Source organism: Hemiscyllium ocellatum, chromosome 12 (assembly GCF_020745735.1).
Source record: "Hemiscyllium ocellatum isolate sHemOce1 chromosome 12, sHemOce1.pat.X.cur, whole genome shotgun sequence".
In the NCBI taxonomy this organism is placed as follows: Eukaryota; Metazoa; Chordata; class Chondrichthyes; order Orectolobiformes; family Hemiscylliidae; genus Hemiscyllium; species Hemiscyllium ocellatum.
In genome coordinates, this window is record NC_083412.1 from 79,146,615 (window position 1) to 79,170,648 (window position 24,034).

The window sequence follows — 24,034 nt, forward strand, 5'->3', positions numbered from 1 at the left end:
GAAAACCCAAAGGCTTTCTATAGGTATGTCAGGAATAAAAGGATGACTAGGGTAGGTACTGGTCCAGTCAAGGATAGTAATGGGAAGTTGTGCGTGGAGGTGGAGGAGATTGGAGAGACACTAAATCAATACTTTTCGTCAGTATTCACTCAGGAACAGGACACTGTTGCTGATGTGAATATTGAGTCACAAGTGATTAGAATGGATGGGCTTGAGGTACATAGGGAAGAGGTTTGGGGAATACTGAAAAGGATGAAAATAGATAAGTCCCCTGGGCCTGATGGCATTTATCCTAGGATCCTCTGGGAAGCTAGGGAGGAGATAGCGGAGCCATTGGCCTTGATTTTTATGTCATCGTTGTCTACGGGAATAGTGCCAGAAGACTGGAGGATAGCGAATGTGGTCCCCTTGTTCAAGAAGGGGAGTAGGGATAGCCCTAGTAACTATAGGCCAGTGAGTCTCACTTCTGTTGTGGGCAGAGTCTTAGAGAGAATTGTAAGGGATAGGATTTATGAACATCTGGATAGGAATAATGTGATCAAGGATAGTCAGCATGGTTTTGTGAAGGGCAGGTCGTGCCTCACAAACCTTATTGAGTTCTTTGAGAAGTTGACCAAGGAAGTGGACGAGGGTAAAGCAGTAGATGTGGTGTATATGGATTTTAGCAAGGCGTTCGATAAGGTACCCCATGGCAGGCTATTGCAAAAACTACAGAGGTATGGCATTGAGTGTGCATTAGAGGTTTGGATTAGGAATTGGCTGGCTGGAAGGAGACAGAGGGTAGTAGTTGATGGTATAAGTTCATCTTGGAGCGCAGTTACTAGCGGTGTTCCACAAGGATCTGTTTTGGGACCATTGCTGTTTGTCATTTTTATAAATGACCTGGAAGAGGGGCTTGAAGGCTGGGTGAGCAAGTTTGCGGATGACACGAAAGTCGGTGGAGTTGTGGACAACGAAGAAGGATGTGGCAGGTTACAGCGGGATATAGATAAGTTGCAGAGCTGGGCAGAAAGGTGGCAAATGGAGTTCAATGTAGCTAAGTGTGAAGTCATTCACTTTGGTAGGAGTAACAAGAAGATGGATTATTGGGCTAATGGTAGACTACTTGGTAGTGTGGATGAGCAGAGGGATCTTGGTGTCCATGTACACAGATCTCTGAAAGTTGCCACCCAGGTAAATAGTGCTGTGAAGAAGGCATATGGTGTACTGGGCTTTATTGGTAGAGGAATTGAGTTCCGGAGTCCTGAGGTCATGTTGCAGTTGTATAAGACTCTGGTGCGGCCTCATCTGGAGTATTGTGTGCAGTTTTGGTCGCCATACTATAGGAAGGATGTGGAGGCATTGGAACGAGTGCAGAGGAGATTTACCAGGATGTTGCCTGGCATGGTAGGAAGATCGTATGAGGAAAGGCTGAGGCACTTGGGGCTGTTTTCATTGGAGAAAAGAAGGTTTAGGGGAGATTTGATAGAGGTGTACAAGATGATTAGGGGTTTAGATAGGGTTGACAGTGAGAACCTTTTTCCGCTAATGGAGTCAGCTTTTACTAGGGGACACAGCTTTAAATTAAGGGGTGGTAGGTATAGGACAGATGTTAGGGGTAGATTTTTTACTCAGCGGGTTGTGAGTTCATGGAATGCCCTGCCAGTAGCAGTGGTGGACTCTCCCTCTTTATGGTCATTTAAGCGGGCATTGGACAAGCATATGGAGGTTATTGAGCTAGTGTAGGTTAGGTAGCTTCGGTCGGTGCAACATCGAGGGCCGAAGGGCCTGTACTGCGCTGTATTTTTCTATGTTCTATGTTCTATGACATATTATAACTGGGTCCAGTGAATTTTGCCTTGAAAGCCAATCAGTATGTATGTATCAATTGAAGGATCCAGTCAACATTAGTTAAATGCCTGAACATATTCATAGTGCCAGGGGTATTATTCATTCTGTAGAAGCTGTCAGACAAAGCATTGCCAAAAAAGCATCAATGAATTAGATAAGTTTAGGCAGCTTGTCTCAATACATTTTGTGAGAACAATACCAATGTTCATCATAAGTGAAAGAAATAACTTTCCCATTTAACTAAAATTTGATAGTTCCGAATACTTTTTCAAAACATCTATCAAAAGGTTTTACCTTAACATTTATTGATTTGAAAATTCTCGAAGAATTTCCACACAGTAGCAATCATTAATGCATTTTCTTAAACACAGATAGATAACAGAAGGTTAAAACTACTGTTTGTGATATTGCAGCAAGGCTACTTCACACAATAACATGACATTTCTCTGACTGTAATAAAACTTTAAAATAAACTAGATCACCAAATAAATATTGGACAATGGAGTGGCATACACTAAACATAATGGAAATACTACTTAATCAAGAACTTCCTGTTCTAAATATTGGTTAATAAAACATTGATTGATATTCTGGATGGAGGTAGTCATCCATTTAAAATAGGTAGATAAATGCTTTTATGAATCTAGCATCTTACAGACATTATTCCTTTGTTACAGCTTGACGATTAGCAGGAAAATGTCAGTAACAGTGATTTATAGGTTTGCCAGGAAAGAATTGAAATTGTATATCTCATTGCAAATATTCTATGGACAAGAGGTTCATATTTTATTTTTGTTCTTTGCTTATATAGTTCAGAATGCAATAATTTGAAAAAAAATCATGAGCTGAGAAAATATGTAGAGCAACTTGTAACAATTGATAGCAAGAACAGACTACTGTATTATTTCTTAGCCATGTGGCATTAATAGAAAGAACAGACTTTATGAAAGATGTTTATATTCAGGGTTTGTGTCTAGAGGGTTTATACGCACATGAATGTTTTAAAAGTAAGCATATTATTTAAAGCTTCAAGTTCATTATTAGTTAGTTTGCCTCTTTTGCTTCTATAGTGTTGTTCCCTGTATTCGCCAAATGTATATAATGGTAGAGGGAATTCTGATTACACTCTAAACTATTTGTAAGCTGTTTGTGCATGTGTATGTATGTGTGGCTGGTCAGGTGTCCATGTATGTATCCTTCTGTGTGTGGGGTGGAGATGTATTTCTGTCTGTGTGTGTGGCAGGTAGCTGGCTGTGTTTGCATGTGTTGTGTGTGGTGTGGCTGTATGTGTGGAGAGATTTGACTGTGTGTGGCGTGTGGGTGATTATGAAAGCAAAAAGCATAAACAAACAGATGACATGTAATGTTTGGTTCTCACAGACTTTAATAAAAACTTGTTCAGTTCTCACAAGGTTAATGTTGAGATTTATACAGCAAGACAGCTTCATTTGGATCAAGTTGCAAAGCCAAATGGAGACAATCCAAGCAATAGGATACCAAATTGCTGAGCATCATTATCCTGTAGTAATTTATATTTTCTATTCTATCTTGTAAAAGATCACTGGTACAAAGATGGCAAACATTTTTTTTCTCAAAACTACTCTCTTTATTTTGGCCATATCCACTCAAATGCCTTGAACTGTGATTATGTGCGCAGCTTATGTTACATAATGCATTTGTATTTAAATTGATTGTTGTGTTCCAAAGACCTGTTAAATAAGCAGCATTCTATATATGTCCGGGACAGTGAACTACGTTATCCCTACTTTGGAGTTGCCTGAACATCTGCTTCTCGTCTGTTCTGCCACAGGTTTGAGATTAGACAGTATTGAGGTACACTGCCAACTTTGCACTGCTTCCATTCAGAGGAAAGCAGAGCTGTTTGCCTGCATTTATCAACAGTGGAGAACACTGGGAACAGGATAAGAGCACTATAAAAAATGTTAATATTGGAGAAGTACTGGCAAGACAGTTTCTTTTGCTCTAGCATTGGCAATGTAATGGTGACCTTTTAATTGTTTTAAAAATTTGTTCTTTCCTTGAGAAGTTGGCTTTGCTTAATTTTCAGCCATTCTAACGCTGATGCAAAGCCTATGTTGTGTGAGATGGCTTCCTCAAGCGATCACAGAACTGAAGTTATTAACGAACTGATAAACTTTTGATGAATGCTGCTCACTGGCACAAAGTCAACAGAATTTCACAGTAACGCAGAATGTTCAGCAAGATTCTGCTATCCATATCCTCACTTACACTATAACTATCCCCATCATCCCTGCGCTCACTGAACCATGTGGGTCTTTTTCTAGTAACACATTCATTTTAAATTTTCATCTTTGTTTTCAAATCCCTCCATGGTCATGCGCATCAAAATCTTTGGCATCTTCTCCAGTCCATGGTATCTCTTTTTCTCCAATTCAGGCCTCTTACACATTCCCAGTTTTAGACATTCCACCAATGGTGGCTGTGCCTTCTGCTGCCAGTTGAGGCAATGCTGCTCCTTTAACAAGGTTATGAGAAGTAAGAAAGGGATCTGAGAAATAAGAAAGGGATAGTCACCTTATTGGGATTGTATTAAAGCCCCTCCCCCCCATTAGTCAGCAAGAAATTGAGAAGCAAATTAGTAAGGAGACTTCAGTTATCTGTAAGAATTATAGGGTGGTTATGGTAGGGGATTTTAATTCACCAAACATAGACTGGGACTGCCATAGTGTGAAGGGTTTAGATGGAGAGGAATTTGTTAAGATTGTACAAGAAAATTTTCTGAGTCAGTATGTGGATGTACCTACTAGAGAAGATGCAAAACTTGACCTGATCTTGGGAAATAAGGCAGGGCAGGTGTCAGTGGGGGAGCACTTAGGGGCCAGCGACCATAATTCTATTAGTTGTAAAATAGTGATGGAAAAGGATAGACCAGATGTAAAAGTTGAAGTTCTAAATTGGAGGAAGGCTAACTTTGACGGTATTAGGCAAGAACTTTCAAAAGCTGATTGAGGGCCGATGTTTGCAGGTAAAAAGATAGCTGGAAAATGGGAAGTCTTCAGAAATGCGATAACGAGAATCCAGAGACAGTATATTCCTATTAGGGTGAAAGGAAAGGCTGGTAGGTATAGGGAATGCTGGATGACTAAAGAAATTGAGCATTTAGTTAAGAAAAAGAAGGAAGCATATATCCTATAGACAAAAGAGGTTGAATGAATCCTTAGGAGAGTATAATGGCAATAGGAGTCTACTTAAGAGGAAAATCAGGAGGGCAAAAAGGGGATATGAGATAGCTTTGGCAAATAGGATTAAGGAAAGTCCAAAGGGTTTTTACAAATACATTAAGGACAAAAGGGCAACTAGGGAGCAAATTGGGTCCCACAAAGATCAGCAAGGCGGCCTTTGTGTGGAACCGCAAGTGCTGGGGGAGATACTAAACAAGTATTTTGCATCAATGTTTACTATGGAGAAGGATGTGGAAGATATAGAATGTGGGGAAATAGATGGTGACATCTTGAAAAATGTCCATATTACAGAGTAGGAAGTGTTGGATGTCTTGAAATACATAAAGGTGGATACATCCCCAGGACCTGATCAGGTATACCCTAGAACTCTGTGGGAAGCTAGGGAAATGATTGCTAGGCCCTTTGTCATGATATTTGTATCATCAATAGTTACAGGTGAAGTGCTGGAAGGATGGAGGATGGCTAACATGCTACCACTGTTTAAGAAAGGTGGTAAGAACAAGCCAGAACTATAGATCGGTGAGTGTGATGTCAGTGGTGGGCAAATTGTTGAAGAGAATCCTGAGGGACAGGCTTTACACATGTTTGGAAAGGCAAAGACAGATTAGGGAGAGTCAACATGGCTATGTACATGGGAAATCATGTCCCACAAACTTGATTGAGTTTTTTGAAGAAGTAGCAAAGAGGATCGATGAGGGGAGAGTGGTGGACATGATATATATGGACTTCAGTAAGGCATTCGACAAGGTTCCCCATGGGAGATTGGTTAGCAAGATTACATCTCATGGAATTAGATTAGATTTACAGTATGGAAACAGGCCCTTCGGCCCAACAAGTCCACACCGACCCGCTGAAGCGCAACCCACCCATACCCCTACATTTACCCCTTACCTAACACTACGGGCAATTTAGTTTGGCCAATTCACCTGACCCGCACATCTTTGTGACTGTGGGAGGAAACCGGAGCACCCGGAGGAAACCCACACAGACACAGGGAGAACGTGCAAACTCCACACAGTCGCCTGAGTCGGGAATTGAACCCGGGTCTACAGGCGCTGTGAGGCAGCAGTGCTAACCACTGTGCCACTGTGCCGCCCTATAAAGAGAATTAGTCATTTGTATATAGAACTGGTTCTAAGGTAGAAGACAGAGGGTGGTGGTGGTGGAGGGTTGTTTTTAGACTGGAGGCCTGTGACCAGTGATGTGCCATAAGGATCAGTGCTGGGTCCACCACCTTTTGTCATTTGTATAAATGATTTGGATATGAACACAGGTATAATTAGTAAGTTTGCAGATGACACCAAAATTGGAGGTGTAGTGGACTGCGAAGAAGGTTACCTCAGATTACAATGGGAATCTTGATCAGATAGGCCAATGGGCTGAGGATTGGCAGGTGGAGTTTAATTTAGATAAATACAAGGTGCTGCATTTTGGGAAAGCAAATCTTAGCATTTAATGGTAAGGTCCTAGGGAGTTTTGCTGAACAAATAGACCTTGGAATGCAGGTTCATAGCTCCTTGAAAGTAGAGTCGCAGGATTTGAGCTATAGGGAGAGGCTAAATAGGCTGAGGCTGTTTTTCCTGGAATGTTGAAGGCTGAGGGGTAACCTCATAGAGGTCTATAAAATCATGAGGGGCATAGATAGGATAAATAGACAAAGTCTTTTCACTGGGTTGGAGGAGTTGAGAACTAGAGGGCATAGCTTTAGGGTGAGAAGGGAAAGGTATAAGAGGGAGGGTGGTGCGTGCATGGAATGAGCTGCCAGAGGAAGTGGTGGAAGCTGGTTCAATTGCAACATATATAAGGCATCTGGATGGGTAAATGAATAGGAAGGGATAGAGGGGCATGGGCCAAGAGTCGACTGTGTGGTGCTGGAAAAGCAGAGCAGGTCAGGCAGCGTCCGAGGAGCTGGAAAATTGATGTTTTGGGGAAAAGCCCTTCATCAGGAAAAGGCCAATTCCTGATGAAGGGCTTTTGCTCAAAATGTAAATTTTCTGGCCCCTCGGATGCTGCCTGACCTGCTCTGTTTTTCCAGCACCACACTTTTGACTCTAATCTCCAGAATCTTCAGTCCTCACTTTCGCCTGGAAATAGGCCAAGTGCTGGCAAATGGGACCAATTTACTTGAGAATATCTGGTCGACATGGACTAGTTGAACCGAAGGGTCTGTTTCTGTGCTGTATGTCTCTATGACTCTATGACTCGATGTTGCCTTTGGTTTTTTTTTGCGAGGGGAGTTGTAAATGACAGAGGGTCCGTTTTGTCTGAGTTTAGGAAATTTGCTAGTGGCTAACAGATACTGCCTAAAGCAACAATCAGGGAAAAGGCTTTTTCGTTTTTTTAAACACTTATGCAATGAAAGGGGACTGGCCAGATCTCCCAGTTCAGGGTTTCGTTTTACCTGGTTTGGTTTGGTTTTCGCCAGTAGCCTGTTCGAAGCTGCCAATCAATAAAAGCTGCTGGGAAAAATGGTTCCTTGATTCAACAGATGTTTCCGGCTGACTCTCTCTCTCTCTCTACAATACCCCTGAAAAACCTGAACTTATCTTTTTGTTTTGGCAAGGGGTGTGTTTATGGGGATGTTGCAGGAAATTGGAGCAGCTCTTTTTGTTAAGTTTTGGGGATATTGTGTTGGTTGGATTTTCAAATAGATGTTATTCTACGTTCTGTTTTGTTTGTGTTTCCATCAGTGGTGTGTCAATAAATTCTGTTTTACTTGACACAAGTGGTTTGAGAAGCTGCATCACACCTTCCATCTGCCTAAAACAACTAGAAAAGTTAGTGTTAGATAAGTTACCTTCACAAAATGTTTTGAGGGGTTCTGGCCTGATTCATAACACAGTGACCCAGTGTGTGGAATTCTATCTCTGAGCCTCTCTCCTTGGAGACACTCCTTAAACCAACCACTTTTATCTATCCTAAATCTTCTTAAGCGGTTTAGTGTCATGTCTTGTTTGTTGGTGTTCCTATGAAGTACTTTGAGAAAATTTACATTAAAGGCAGTATATAAATCCAAGTTGCAATTGTTGATTTCATAGTCAATGTCAATGTGTGTGTCACTGCTAACCCAAAGTTATTTAGATAATGGTCAAACTTTGAAAGTGTGAGCCTAAAGTTTCAGATTTAAGACAGTTCTCAATCTTTTCAACAAATGAATCACAATCTGCAGTTACACATATAACATCTCAGGGTCTTTGGATTTTGTTGCATTCTTTGTTTTAGGAATTTTCAGGGATTGTTTGTTTCTTTTCTCTCCTAAAGATACAGAATCATTATAGAGTACAGTTTATAGGATGAACAGTCGTCAGTCACATCACCAAATAGCCATCTCTCTTTTGAGTGTTAGCATGCTGTTACGCTGTCAGAGATAAACCCAGTACCTCCATTCACTTCAGCAAACACTTCCAACAGGGGGTGTGAATGGTTGAGGTTCCTTTTTCCTCTAAAGTGTATTTGTCTCTTATACTCAATCTAGATTGAACTGAAGGAATATTGTTCAGAGGATGTTGTCTGTGGTGAACTGTTGCGAATGAAAAATTAAACCAGGAATTCATTTTCCTCCTCTATAGGGTCAAAAAAACTCTGCATTAATACAAAAAGAATACTGAGAAGTTATTCCAGTGAATTGGTCAACACTTATACCAGAACCAATACCAACAAACACATATTGACTGGTCATTCCTGCTACTTATTGTTGAGAATTCAATGGGTTAAATGAGCTCCAGGAGAAGGAGGAAGCTGTCAAATGACTTCAAATCCCATCTCAGTAATGCAGTGGAGGACTTTAGAAAAACATGATTGCACAAGTCGTTAAGATGATGTAAAATGCAGGAAAGGTTCCAGGTCTGAGATAAAAACAGGATGTGGTGAAATCACACTGTATATTTTAAAGGGTGAAAAGTATAGTCTAATACCTCAGTCACTGAATTCCTTTCTAGAGTTAAGTTTGGACATTGAGTGTGGTGGAATCAATGTATCAACCAAATTTCACTCCACCCGAGACACCAATGGACCCATTCCATGTTCTCGCTGGCTTACCCAATACTCACAAAGTAAAGCCCAAGCCTCCCTGTATCTCACAATTTCTCTGCTCTTCCATTCCCTCTTCCCATTCTGATTTTTCTATTTTTACCAACCAAATTCCATTCACACTTTCAGAATTGTATTTGATCAGTATTCCTGGTCCTTTACAAATATCTTGCTGCATAATTTGAGAAAAAAAATCAAAAGCTGTTGGCTTTTTTATTGTCACCACTCTTGTAAGGTAGTTTGACTTGGGCAAAAAAATCTTTAAAGCAGAGAATTGAATTTCCAATGTGCAACATCTGCCACACATTGGTTAAATGTATGCATGTTATTATGAAGACCATTAAAGATGTTTGTTGAAATATTGAACGGAGGAACCTCACACCCAAAGCTAGACTTAAGCTGAGTGAAGCAAGTTATCATGTTTAATCATTGTTGCAGCAATGTGAATAACCTGTTGTAATAGTATCTCCTTTAGGGGCTGCATCACAGTCAACCTGTGGATAAGAAAACGATTATATACACTCTCTCATCTTGAGCTCTGCACATTGTGTAGTGGAAACTGAAAGTGGATTTCAGAGTGATAAAACAGAGGGTCACATCTCTGTTGAACAATCCATCCAATTTTTTTAAAAGCCCACTGCATTTTCTTACCATTAATTGCAACGGATGGAAAATTAAGAGACTGTGAAATGGGCATATGATATTCTGTGCTTAATGTTTCAAAACAGATTCATCATGTGCTTTGCTCCCTGCTAAGTGAGTAAAAGTTAGTAAGTTGCCATGTTGTACCCAAAGGATTACAATGTCAATTCATTTATTTTTCAACAACTATAAATGTTTATTTCTTCAACCAGTGCCACCCAAAAACTGAAAGAAAGTATTCGTGCAATGGAATTTTTAATTGATTGGTTTAAGGTACCCGAATCTTTCTATTTACTAGTATTCTAGGAAATGCTGAATCTAGTCCCAGCAAACTATTGCTGTCATGGGAAAATTGTCTTAGATTGCAAACCAATGCCACCATCTCCTGTTGCCATATATGCAGAATCCTTTATAAGTTACTCCATTTATAACACAATGTGGAGGTGCCAGTGTTGCACTGGGTTGGACAAAGTTAAAAATCACACAACACCAGGTTACAGTCCAACAGGTTTATTTGGAAGTACAAGTTTTCAGAGTGTTGCTCCTTTACCACATGCAACTGATAAGTGCCTTTCACAGATAATGTTGAGACTTGGATACACCACTGCTCAAATACAATGATGGCTGTATTCCAAAGTAAAGGCTGTTACATTTTATGGAGAAAAAGTGATCTGACTGCTTATATGAAAAACCACTAATCCCAAACATTCTCAATAATCAGTAAATAAAATCTATTTAGAGGATAGAAGGCCCACAACCATTATGTTATATACAGGATGTTAATTCTGAAAAAGAATTTCATTTTTATTCATCCACCATGCCCATGTAGTCATTAATGAAAATGTACAGTAGTCAATTAGCCATACAATACTTGAGAAGTGCTGAAAAAAAGTAATGTGAATGAAATCCTTTGCCTTTTACTCATCAAGACAGGTGCAAAATACCTATTACATTTCAAAAAGAGCAACAATGTTGACGAAGGAGTGCTAATTGGTTGGCAAGTTGGCTCCAATCAGCCAAGGCATTGTCATGAGGAATACATAGGGAACTAATGTTACCCCACACTCTGTTTAATTGAAAAAAAGGTGTATCACTAGACAAGTTCTTTCATCTTGCAGACAAGAGGGACCTGTGTATGGCCTTAAGTAGATCCTGGTTGAAAATGTGTTGCTGGTTAAAGCACAGCAGGTTAGGCAGCATCCAAGGAACAGGAAATTCGATGTTTCGGGCCAGAGCCCTTCATCGGGACCTGCTGTGCTTTAACCAGCAACACATTTTCAACTGTGATCTCCAGCATCTGCAGACCTCTCTTTTTACTTAAGTAGATCCTAAGAAGTGTAAGTGATCCACATTGCAAGCTTAATTGATAATCTTAAACTAAATATTAGCATAATTCTTAGTGCACTTGGGATTGTTCAGCAAGTAGTAATTTAGAAAAACATTGTTTCACATGGAGCTTTACATATCATGCAGATGCTAGTTTTGTCCCTCATAGTGATGAGGGAAAAAAAAAGTAATTTTGTGTAACTTAAAACTGTTTATAAACCAATTTGAAACAACAGGCTCAACCTTTAAAGCGTTTTACATTGTAACCTGGGTATAGCCTGCCATGGGAATCTTTGGCTCCTGCACTGCTTTGCAGGCTCATTGGCCATAAGGTGTACATTTTGCTACAGTAGACAGCACTGATTCACCTCAGTCCTGACTGTTCTCTCAAGTCTACATTCAACCTGGAAGAAAAGCATGTCTGTTCAAGATTGTGAATCGCTGGAATGAGACACAATGTTTGGTGACTCATCACCCCTCAGGAAAGGAAGTGTCTTTATTTCAACTGACTTTAGCAAATAGTATCCCTTTGATTGAGTAATGCCTGATATTTGAGAACTTCCAGTTTTAGTTTCAAAATCATGGACACCCACACATGCCAAAGAATTTTATGTTCGAAGGCACCACACTTCCTGCCATTTTGATAATCCCAGTTAAGGTGGGAAGCACAATGAGTGTGGAGTCCTGACTTCTCCATGGTGATGATCATTTGTTGCTGACATGAAGGAGGATTTCTCCAGATGCTGTAGTGAGCAATGAAGGACTCTGACTCACTGTTTATTGCACATACAACTGCTCACTATCTTTTCATGGTCTTTTCATTAGAAATGTAAGTATTTAGAGAACTTTCTTGGTGTGTCACACTTCACAGATATTCTGAATCTGTGAGAGCAAGAGATTGACAGGTGGCCTTTAATCCAATTAGATTGAAGAATCCTGACTGAAATGTGCATAATTTATGGAACAATATCATCATTTGAGATGGGGACCTCACTCGAACCCATTGGCGAGTTTTACCAAAGATCTTCTGCTGAGCTCTTAGCATAATCACCCACTGCCATGTTTCTCAGCTAATCAGAGAGGGAGATGACTAATCCATCATTCTGTCCAAGCTTGACCTCTAATTAAAAGGTTCAGGACAGGGCTTAAACAAGGGTTGGTCTTCACTTGGATAGTTGATATTGCAGTAAGTGCGGCAATGGAGAGAACAGCTGGAATGTTGATGCCAGCTCCTACCTCCTCCTCCTCCTCGTCCCCCCATCATCTCCTCCTGCTCCATCCCACCAATACTCCACAATTCCCTGCTTTGGAATCTGAGGGACTGTATCGACGTGAGTTCTCCCATTGAGAAGGAAAGGAAAGAAAAACTCTCTAATAAACAGGCCAAGCTGGAAATAGCCAAGGAAATGTATACCCTTCAATCTGGAGCCAGTGTAGCAAGATGACCCAGGACATCAGAAGGGTATGGCAGGTGACTGGCATTATGTTTCTTGATGCCAAGTTCCACACTCTAACTTGCCTAAAACTCTCCTGCATGAGCTTTCTCCAGATAACTAACCTTGCAGTTCCCCTCACCATCCAGGCAACACAGCCACATTTGAACAGCTAATACTGATGCTCATTCTCACCCTGTTTGACTCTCTCACCAGCCCTCAAATCACCTGCAACTGCTGTTTTCCTTGCCAGTGCTCCACACAACCTATCTCTCACATTCACAACCTCAGCGTTTTCAGTTCTTCTCTGTAGCTTTGGGGAGAGGTAAGGACCAGGGCAAGGAGGAGGTGGGGACAGGTGTCCCTCCAGTGATAGGGACTTTATTGGTCACTCACACTGCATTCCCTCCTGCTCCATTGGAGTGGACGTCTTGTTCCAGGAGGCTGCAGATGTCAGCAGTGACCTGCAGAGAGAGCAGGAGCTTTTTGAGGTGCTTAGATTGGTGGAGGGGGCAAATCCTCTGCTTATATAACATTTGTCGGGATGTAACCCCTTTCCAGCTGGATCTGGACCTCCAACCCTTCCACTTTGTGGAGGGATACATAGTTAAGGAGAAGGCAGCACATGCTGCTGCTGTAGATAGTGATCACAGTTGGAGAACGGAAACAATTTCTCAACTGACCATGGCTGGAGCTATGCAGTGCAGTTGAGAACAACCATTGCATAGCACATAGACATAAAACATAGAACATAGAACAGTACAGCACAGAACAGGCTCTTCAGCCCATGATGTTGTGCCGACCATTGATCTTATGTATGCACCCTCAAATTTCTGTGACCATATGCATGTCCCGCAGTCTCTTAAATGTCCCCAAAGACCTTGCTTCCACAACTGCTGGCAATGCATTCCATGCTCTCACAACTCTCTGTGTAAAGAACCCATGTCTTACATCCCCTCTATACTTTCCTCCAACCAGCTTAAAACTATGACCCCTCGTGTTCGCCATTTCTGCCTTGGGAAGTAGTCTCTGGCTATCGACTCTATCAATGCCTCTCATTATCTTGTATACCTCAGTTAGGTCCCCTCTCCTCCTCCTTTTCTCCGATGGTAAAAGTCTGAGCTCAGTCAACCTCTCCTCATAAGATAAGCCCTCCAGTCCAGGCAGCATCCTGGTAAACCTCCTCTGAACTCTCTCCAAAACATCCACATCTTTCCTATAATAGGGCGACCAGAACTGGAGTAAAAAATGAGGTCTGCAGATGCTGGAGATCACAGCTGCAAATGTGTTGCTGGTCAAAGCACAGCAGGCCAGGCAGCATCTCAGGAATAGAGAATTCGACGTTTCGAGCATAAGCCCTTCATCAGGAATAAGAGAGAGAGAGCCAAGCAGGCTAAGATAAAAGGTAGGGAGGAGGGACTAGGGGGAGGGGCGATGGAGGTGGGATAGGTGGAAGGAGGTCAAGGTGAGGGTGATAGGCCGGAGTTGGGTGGGGGCGGAGAGGTCAGGAAGAGGATTGCAGGTTAGGAGGGCAGTGCTGAGTTAGAGGAAACCGACTGAGACAAGGTGGGGGGAGGGGAGATGAGGAAACTGGAGAAATCTGAATTCATACCTTGTGGTTGGAGGGTTCCCAAGCGGAAGATGAGGCGCTCCTCCTCCAGCCGTCGTGTAGTTGTGTTCCGCCGGTGGAGGAGTCCAAGGACCTGCATGTCCTCGGTGGAGTGGGAGGGAGAGTTAAAGTGTTGAGCCACGGGGTGATTGGATTGGTTGGTTCGGGCGGCGCGGAGGTGTTCTCTGAAGCGTTCAGCAAGTAAGCGGCCCGTCTCCCCAATATAGAGGAGGCCACATCGGGTGCAGCGGATGCAATAGATGATGTGTGTGGAGGTACAGGTGAACTTGTGGCGGATATGGAAGGATCCCTTGGGGCCTTGGAGGGAAGTGAGTGTGGAGGTGTGGGCGCAAGTTTTACATTTCCTGCGGTTGCAGGGGAAGGTGCCGGGGGTGGAGGTTGGGTTGGTGGGGGGTGTGGATCTGACGAGGGAGTCACGAAGGGAGTGGTCCTTGCGGAACGCTGATAGGGGAGGGGAGGGAAATATATCCTTGGTGGTGGGGTCCGTTTGGAGGTGGCGGAAATGACGGCGGATGATACGTTGTATGCGGAGGTTGGTGGGGTGGAAGGTGAGAACCAGTGAGGTTCTGTCTTGGTGGCGGTTGGAGGAGCGGGAAGTGGAGGAGATGCGGTGGAGGGCATCGTCGATCACGTCTGGGGGGAATCTGCGGTCCTTGAAGAAGGAGGCCATCTGGGCTGTGCGGTGTTGGAATTGGTCCTCCTGGGAGTAGATGCGGCGGAGACGAAGGAATTGGGAATATGGGATGGCGTTTTTACAGGGGGCAGGGTGGGAGGAGGTGTAGTCCAGGTAGCTGTGGGAGTCAGTCGGTTTATAATAGATGTCTGTGTTGAGTCGGTCGCCCGAGATAGAAATGGAAAGGTCTAGGAAGGGGAGGGAGGAGTCTGAGACAGTCCAGGTGAATTTCAGGTCAGGATGGAAGGTGTTAGTAAAGTTGATGAACTGTTCAACCTCCTCGTGGGAGCACGAGGCAGCGCCGATACAGTCATCGATGTAGCGGAGGAAAAGGTGGGGGGTGGTGCCAGTGTAGTTGCGGAAGATGGACTGTTCCACATATCCTACGAAGAGGCAGGCATAGCTGGGGCCCATGCGGGTGCCCATGGCAACTCCTTTAGTTTGGAGGAAGTGGATCCCAATACCTCGACACGCCCACCGAACTCATCTCCCAATACCTCGACACGCCCACCGAACTCATCTCCCAATACCTCGACACGGTCCTGTCCCCTTTAGTCCAAGAACTCCCCACCTACGTTCGGGACACCACCCACGCCCTCCACCTCCTCCAGGATTTTCGCTTCCCCGGTCCCCAACGCCTTATTTTCACTATGGACATCCAGTCCCTGTACACCTCCATCCCCCATCACGAAGGACTCAAAGCCCTCCGCTTCTTCCTTTCCCGCCGCACCAACCAGTACCCTTCCACTGACACCCTCCTTCGACTGACTGAACTGGTCCTCACCCTGAATAACTTCTCTTTTCAATCCTCCCACTTCCTCCAAACTAAAGGAGTTGCCATGGGCACCCGCATGGGCCCCAGCTATGCCTGCCTCTTCGTAGGATATGTGGAACAGTCCATCTTCCGCAACTACACTGGCACCACCCCCCACCTTTTCCTCCGCTACATCGATGACTGTATCGGCGCTGCCTCGTGCTCCCACGAGGAGGTTGAACAGTTCATCAACTTTACTAACACCTTCCATCCTGACCTGAAATTCACCTGGACTGTCTCAGACTCCTCCCTCCCCTTCCTAGACCTTTCCATTTCTATCTCGGGTGACCGACTCAACACAGACATCTATTATAAACCGACTGACTCCCACAGCTACCTGGACTACACCTCCTCCCACCCTGCCCCCTGTAAAAACGCCATCCCATATTCCCAATTCCTTCGTCTCCGCCGCATCTGCTCCCAGGAGGACCAATTCCAACACCGCACAGCCCAGATGGCCTCCTTCTTCAAGGACCGCAGATTCCCCCCAGACGTGATCGACGATGCCCTCCACCGCATCTCCTCCACTTCCCGCTCCTCCACCCTTGAGCCCCGCTCCTCCAACCGCCACCAAGACAGAACCCCACTGGTTCTCACCTACCACCCCACCAACCTCCGCATACAACGTATCATCCGCCGCCATTTCCGCCACCTCCAAACGGATCCCACCACCAAGGATATATTTCCCTCCCCTCCCCTATCAGCGTTCCGCAAGGACCACTCCCTTCGTGACTCCCTCGTCAGATCCACACCCCCCACCAACCCAACCTCCACCCCTGGCACCTTCCCCTGCAACCGCAGGAAATGTAAAACTTGCGCCCACACCTCCACACTCACTTCCCTCCAAGGCCCCAAGGGATCCTTCCATATCCGCCACAAGTTCACCTGTACCTCCACACACATCATCTATTGCATCCGCTGCACCCGATGTGGCCTCCTCTATATTGGGGAGACGGGCCGCTTACTTGCTGAACGCTTCAGAGAACACCTCCGCGCCGCCCGAACCAACCAACCCAATCACCCAGTGGCTCAACACTTTAACTCTCCCTCCCACTCCACCGAGGACATGCAGGTCCTTGGACTCCTCCACCGGCGGAACACAACTACACGACGGCTGGAGGAGGAGCGCCTCATCTTCCGCTTGGGAACCCTCCAACCACAAGGTATGAATTCAGATTTCTCCAGTTTCCTCATCTCCCCTCCCCCCACCTTGTCTCAGTCGGTTTCCTCTAACTCAGCACCGCCCTCCTAATCTGCAATCCTCTTCCTGACCTCTCCGCCCCCACCCCACTCCGGCCTATCACCCTCACCTTGACCTCCTTCCACCTATCCCACCTCCATCGCCCCTCCCCCTAGTCTCGACCAGAACTGGATGCAGTATTCCAAGTGCGGTCTAACCAAAGTTTTATAGAGTTGCAACAAGATCTCACAACTCTTAAACTCAATCCCCCTGTTAATGAAAGCCAAAACATCATATACTTTCTTAACAACCCTGTCCACTTGGGTGGCCATTTTAAGGGATCTATGTACCTGCACACCAAGATCCTTCTGTTCCTCCACACTGCCAAGAATCTTATCCTTAGTCCTGTACTTAGCTTTCAAATTCGACCTTCCAAAATGCATCACCTCGGATTTATCCAGATTGAACTCCATCTGTCACCTCTCAGCCCATCTCTGCATCCTGTCAATGTCCCGCTGCAGCCTACAACAGCCCTTTATACTGTCAATTACACCTCCAACCTTTGTGTCGTCTGCAAACTTGCTGACCCATCCTTCAATCCCCTCATCCAAGTCATTAATAAAAATTACAAACAGTAGATGCCCAAGGACAGAGCCCTGTGGAACACCACGCACCACTGACTTCTAAGCAGAATAGTTTCCTTCTACTACCACTTGCTGTCTTCTTTTGGCCAGCAATTCTGTATCCAGACAGCTATGTTCCCCTGTATCCATTCCTCCTGACCTTCTGAATGAGCCTACCAGGGGGAACCTTATCAAATGCCTTGCTGAACTCCATATACACCACATCCACAGCTCGACCCACATCAACTTTTCTAGTCACATCCTCAAAGGACTCGATAAGGTTTGTGAGGCATGACCTGCAGTTACCTGTTTCATTGCAGAAGCTCTTCCCACCATGCTCTCACTTTGGTGACTCTGGCTGGGTGCAGACACAGTGTGGAAACCATATACTTAATAGGAAACTATGGTTAAAAACATCCTTATTTGCTTCTTAAGTCATCCAATCCATTTCCTGCCATACCTACAGGTCCCTCTAGTCCCTGTAGAACCTGGAAACTGTCTGAGGGAAAATGGAAAGAGAGCAAGACAATGCTAGATCCTTTCGGGATTTTAGCATGCTGCTTGCACAAAATCCTACTCCATTTTGCTTGAAAGATTCTGCCAGCTGGATCTAGGAGAGCAAGTGTAAGGTAGACTATTTTCCTTTCTGATCATGCTTTAATTTTGATAGAGTACCTTTTCCCCCACTTTATTTTCCTTTCTGATCATGCTTTAATTTTGATAAAGTGGGGGAAAAAAATCAGATTGAGAAAGGCAGAAAGATAAAAGCAAGTTTGAGATTTCTGCATTTCAGATTTTTACTTTTTACTGGACTTGGGGGGGATGTTTGAAGTTGCAGTTGAGTGCTGATAGCTTTATCATTAGTTTCTACACCAAATATATCAGCCATTACTTCCTCTTTTTTGGAATTGTCATCACCATCATAGTAACGATGTTGTGTAAAAAGTGCTGGATAGAACAGGACCCTTGGCAAATTAACAGAAGTTAACAAATTTAAGCAAGCCACTGAGAACAGATATGACTAAGATATGGCCCAGTGGATAATTTTACCAACAAGAACAGTAATGAGCCTTCCAGACCAGAAAGATCTCAAGTTTGATTTCTAGCTGGTACTGAATTAGCTGATCTAAGCCGAGACAACAGTGGCATCATTATAATTTACTTCAGTGATCTCCAGTAAAGTAAAGTAAATCAGACTCTTTTCTCCTTTATAATGCCACCCAGTTAAATCTCACAGAGTATATCGGGCTGGAAGTCTGTTTTGGTCAAATAGCCCTCTAATAGGCTAGATGCCAGATTTTGCATAAGATTGCTCAATTAAGCAAGGGACTGAGGGGCTGTCATGATCCATAAAAGTTAAACCATTGTGGATCTCATTAATACATGCCTTCAGCAGGAGAAAAGGGGAGAAACCATGAAAAAGAAAGAAAGTACTAAATTATTAAGTAGAGAAAGAGATGATTTCACAAAAAAAATCAGGCAACTATGTATATTTATCATGAAAAGATGGAAAACAGTGAAGAGATAGAAAAGTTATAAAAATCAGACTATCATATGGATCTCCTGGTGGACTTTCACAGTAAGCTACAAGACACAAGATTTTCTAGGAAGAGAAGTATTACATCAAATAATGGAGAGCACATTACTCTGATGTTCACATGATTCAATGCCCCTTTAATACAATGGAGTCAAACTTCTATTAGGTGAAGATTGAGTGAGTTAATTGAAATGGCAGTTGCTATTCAGGTTAGTGATAAGAATTCTGACCTTGTCTTAGGGTCTGTCTTTTAAGAGGTTGTAGATACTATGGATGTGATAGTTTGTGTTCATCAGAAGTGTTTCCATATAATCCAATGAAAGCTTTTGCTTTTTTATGTTTTATTTCAAAGAGTAAGATTGATATTTGGTTTACACATCATGTGGTGTCTGGAATGTGGTGAACAGGAAGTGCACACTTGACTTTGTGACCTATAACCTGTCTCCTTAATGCTACTTGATGAGAAGAGGCAAAGTCAGCTTTCAAAGCCACTGAACTACCAGCCCACTTACCCAATTCCTTCAGTGGCTCCTAGTATATGGAGAGGCCTATTGAAATACCATGAAAATGACAGAATGCCCTGCAAATCATCAGATTTTCTTTCCCCATCCTTTGTCCTAGAGCATTGAAATGTATAAGGGAAGCCTATTTGGCATCCAGCATTCCTGTGGGTGGTGGAGAGGTCCAAAAAGGCCTGTGCACCATGTCAATTTGTTTCCAGATTGCAGTAAACAAACACTGCTGGAGCAAGTCTGCTATAACTGTTCCCAAAACTTCCTCCCTCCTTCTGCTGGGTAGCCCATCTTATCAATCCAGAGCAACCCAGTAGACCTCCACTGCAGAGAATGGACCTGGATTCAGCTGGAGCAAAAGGTTCAATTCTTATAATGTGGAAAACTAAAGATGTCTGACAAGCTCACACTTGTCCACTTACTGGGATCCAGATGCTTAGTCACTCGGTTCTGAATCTGGATCCTCCTGGATTCTGGTTTGAATTAAGCCATACCTAAATACCTGAACAGAAGTGGGTTTTTTTTTCACTCATTACTGGTTTTGGAGGTTGCCCAGAAGACCACCTGAAGTCTGGCACCTGTATAAACTGGCTGGGTCATGAATCAGTGCCTTCTGCCCCCTGTCTCCCCCTCCATCACATGGCACAATCCTGTCTCCTTAACGTTAAACGACAACAAAACGGTGGGTGGGCAGAGGGTGGATTTTTTTCCAGCAAAGTGGTATGTGATCTTACGTTTTTCCACTCATCCTAATATGAAAATTAGATTTAATGTTTTCTTTCAAGTTTTAAAGACCCAGGTAGGGAATTAGTGTGACGTTTACCAATTCAAGCCAAAGAATAGTCATACAATCAAAGAGTCAAATTCACAGGAGGTGTAAAAAAAACCTTTCTCGTGCATGTTGAGGGAATGAAAGAAAGCTGGACTGAAAAGAAAATTGGAACTAATTTTTCAGCAAAATCTTTGTTTGAAGTTCTAATTCTGCAGCACAAATGATCGAGACATTATTTTCCTTTTTCCTTTAAAGTAAGACCGAATGTTTTCCTGTGTCCTGCAGGACATAGACAGAAGTTGGAAGAGCAGAGTAAAAATGCCAGCCTGGCCTTCTCAGAACGCCTCAGTGAATTAGAGCAGCTACGTCGCTCGGCCATGAGGCTCAGCCCTCATCACCCCACTACCGCTCCCAACCCGCGGCCCTCACTGAATCCCACAACCGCCTTTAACCCTCAGGCACCAAGCCAAATTCAAGGTAGGTACTCGAGAGCTATGCAGATTGAGGCACGGAAAAGATTAGAGTCTCTGATTTTTTTTTGAGTTACTATGTTGAACTACCTCTTTAATGTAGCTTTATAATCTCTTGAAACATCTGCAGCTTTCATAATATATCTCATCAACTGTATTCCTGAAAGGTGATTGGGGGGGTAGAAGTTATTGTTAGTGATTTGTTTCATGCATACACTCCGACTGAATACCTTTCCCTGTTAACTTTAATGGAGAGGGGTTTGGTAGCATTATGCTAAATGTTGCCCCAAAAAATCCATCAAATGTAATTTCTATCCTCAAGATCCAATTGCTCTTATCTGTCTGTGACCTGTACACAAAGCAGGCATAACATATTTTGCACCAACATTTAATTTTTCCTAAAACAAAAGCAAAATACTGCAGGTGCTGGAGTGCAAAGTGCTGGAGAAACTCAGCTGAAATGGCAGCATTTGTGGAGAGAGAGAGAGAGAGAGACAGAGTTAGCTTTTCGAGTCGGATATGACTTTCTTCAAAACTGAAGAGAGAAAGATGATGGGTATTGTGCTGAGAAACAGATGGGGAGGAGCAAGTGGAATAGAGGAGACGGTTAGAGAATGAGAGAGGTCAAACATTCAAGGTGGCACAAAACAAAAGGCAAAGAGAGTGGTAGTGGTTGTAGCAAAATGAGGTAGGATCAGAGTAGGTGTTATAAGCAGAACATGGGCCAGAGCTGGAGAAAGCTAAACTAAGAAAACCAGACATTGCAAAGGTTAGGACAGGTGGAGGAAACAAAAAAGTTTAAGGTCTGAAATTGTTAAACTCAGTGTTGATTCCAGGAGGTTGCAAAGTGCTTAAATAGAAAATGAGGCACTGTTGCTCCAGCTTGCTTTGGGGTTCACTGGATGACTACAGCAAGCAGAGGACAGAAATGTGAACAGGTTGATGTATTAAAATGGCAAACCCCTGGAAGTTCAGCTGCTGGTCTAATTGGAGTTGCTTTGCAAAGTGATCAGTTAATCTGTATTTGAGCTCTCCAATGTAGAGGAGACCACATTATGAGCAGTGAAAACATTTGATTAGATTGAGTGAAGTGCCAGTCAATTGCTGCTTCACCTGAAAGGAATGCTTCAGGCCTTGTATTTCTTTCAATCTAGTCCAGTGTATTTGCTGCTCACAACATGGTCACCCCAACACTGATGAGACCAAGTGTAGGCTGGATAACTGTTTCACAGAACACACCCCCAGCTCTGCCTGCACGAGTGACACTGACCTTCTAGTCACTTGCCATTTTAGTGGACCACTTTGCCTTGATGCACATCATGTCTTAGGCCAGCTACAGTGTTTCACAGCTACAGTGTACCTGGCTTCCTCACAACAGTTTTCTAAAGTATAAAAGCCATCACTTTTCTGCTTATCTCATCAATTCTGAAGAAGCTTCACACTGAACTTGAAACATTGACTGTTTCTCTCATTGCAGACACTGCCAGACCCCGTAAGTTTCTCCAGCATGTTATGTTTAGATTTGGACCAAATTCCTCAACATTTGACTGATCATTCACCTCAGATGCTCTTATTACGTTTCTCTCCACAATTTTAATGGTGCAATGAAACCATTGTGTACTGGAAAAATCAATCATAATCATTTTGACAGCATTATTCCAACTGTCATTTCTACCCAGGGATTTTTACTTTCTGGCATATTTCAGACTTATCAAGTCAGGAAATGATTGTTCTTCCATTTTGGGTATTAGACTAATTCAGTTAGATACAGAATAAACCTCCTTCTCCTTTTTCCAACAATATTCCTCAGCCTCTGACCTCTGAAGAGCTTTCCTTCCTGCATTCATATTCTGTTCCCAGTGCAGGGACAACACTCACTGCTCACTCTGCAAAGTTTCATGCGGACTCCCTGTCATCGGGCACCATTTCAGCAGTGCATTATCTCCAGAGGATCTGTGCTAAAAGCAGCAATGTTGTTTAACTTGTCAGATCAAAAACATCTCACTGAGGCACACTGTTAAACCAGATTTTGACTCACTCAAAAACCCATTCAATTGCTTAGAAATAAATTCAGGCTCAAATCTGGAAGTATGAATTAAGAAATAAAAATTAGATTTTGATCAACGTAGAGAATATGATTACTTCTTATTAAGTTATTAAAAATTCACTTAGTCCTACATTACTCTGAACTTTGACAGCTATCTAAAGTGCAGGATTATTGGTGAAGTATTCCAAGTTCACATTATTGATCTCATTTCAATACCAAGTCTATCAGCAAAGACTGCAGTAGTGCATCCTAAGCACTTGTGGATTTCAATGTTTAACTGAACATATGAATACACCAGAACTTGCTGTCAAATTTACCCCATAATAACAGCAAATGTTAATTACTTCATCATTGTGAATACAGTTATGTCTGGACCCTTTTGCATTCCCCACCCTTGCCACCTTCCAAAGAAGTTTGATGAATACATGGGAATCTAAGCATTAACCCAACTGCTCAGGAAAAAGTCGCAGGAGACTTAACAGTATACAAATGTATAGTCCTGGAAATTCCTCACAATTGCCTCTGCATTGCTGGCATTACTCTAGCCAATGTTCAGCAAGCATGTGCAAATGAGGTTTCTGATAGACTTTCAGTAAAATAATATCAGTGGAACAGGGATAACTTCAAGGAAATACCCAAACACAATTTTTACTTTTACAAATCGACCTGTTTGGACATGTTATGACACACCTTTATGGTGATCGCATCCTGGAGGTGGGAATGAACGCTGACCTTCTGGCCTAGTGGTAGGGCCTCCCAAACCTCTAAACATTTCTAAACAGTGACATTTTGTGTGTTAAGCAAACATGCCAACCCTTAAACAACGGAAGCAGCTGACCAGGATCAGAATAAATGTAATGCAATGACACATGGCTGCAGAGTACTAAGATTCAGACTCTGATGTTAATTACGTTCAAGCACACTGCCTTGAATTCCATCATATATTCACACTGATGTATTTATATAAGTTTCTGTGGTAGGGTTGACTGGCTTTTAGTTTATTGGACTGCTTCCAATATCAATGCAAAACCTCATTTGAACCTTGCACAGGTGCTAGGTACAGTGTCTACAGAACAAAAGAGCAATTTATTTTTGTAAATTCAGAGCAAATGTATGAGTAAAAGCTACTAACAAGCTTACTAAACTACAGTTCAGTACAATTTTGCCATGATTTTCAAATCTCGGTGGAGAATGCTTAATTCTCTCCAATCTATAGGAAATTGAATGTTCCATTTGGCTCCTGACTATCCTTTAATACTTGAGTGAGTTTAGTTCCTGTGAGACAGACTTTC

At 43.0% G+C, this 24,034-nt stretch overlaps 1 protein-coding gene across 3 annotated transcripts in view; it reads left to right on the forward strand.

Annotated features, from left to right (window-relative positions):
• The window catches only part of runx1 (RUNX family transcription factor 1), a 233,737-nt gene that overhangs the window by 179,031 nt on the left and 30,672 nt on the right, over positions 1-24,034 (forward strand). The window contains exon 6 of one of the 3 annotated variants that reach the window (XM_060833748.1): positions 20,481-20,702. The exons of 1 other annotated variant lie outside the window; for it this stretch is intronic. In XM_060833748.1, coding sequence (XP_060689731.1) covers positions 20,481-20,702 — 222 coding nt within the window. The remainder of the gene's footprint in view (positions 1-20,480; positions 20,703-24,034) is intronic. One more of the 3 variants, XM_060833749.1, reaches the window with a different exon arrangement.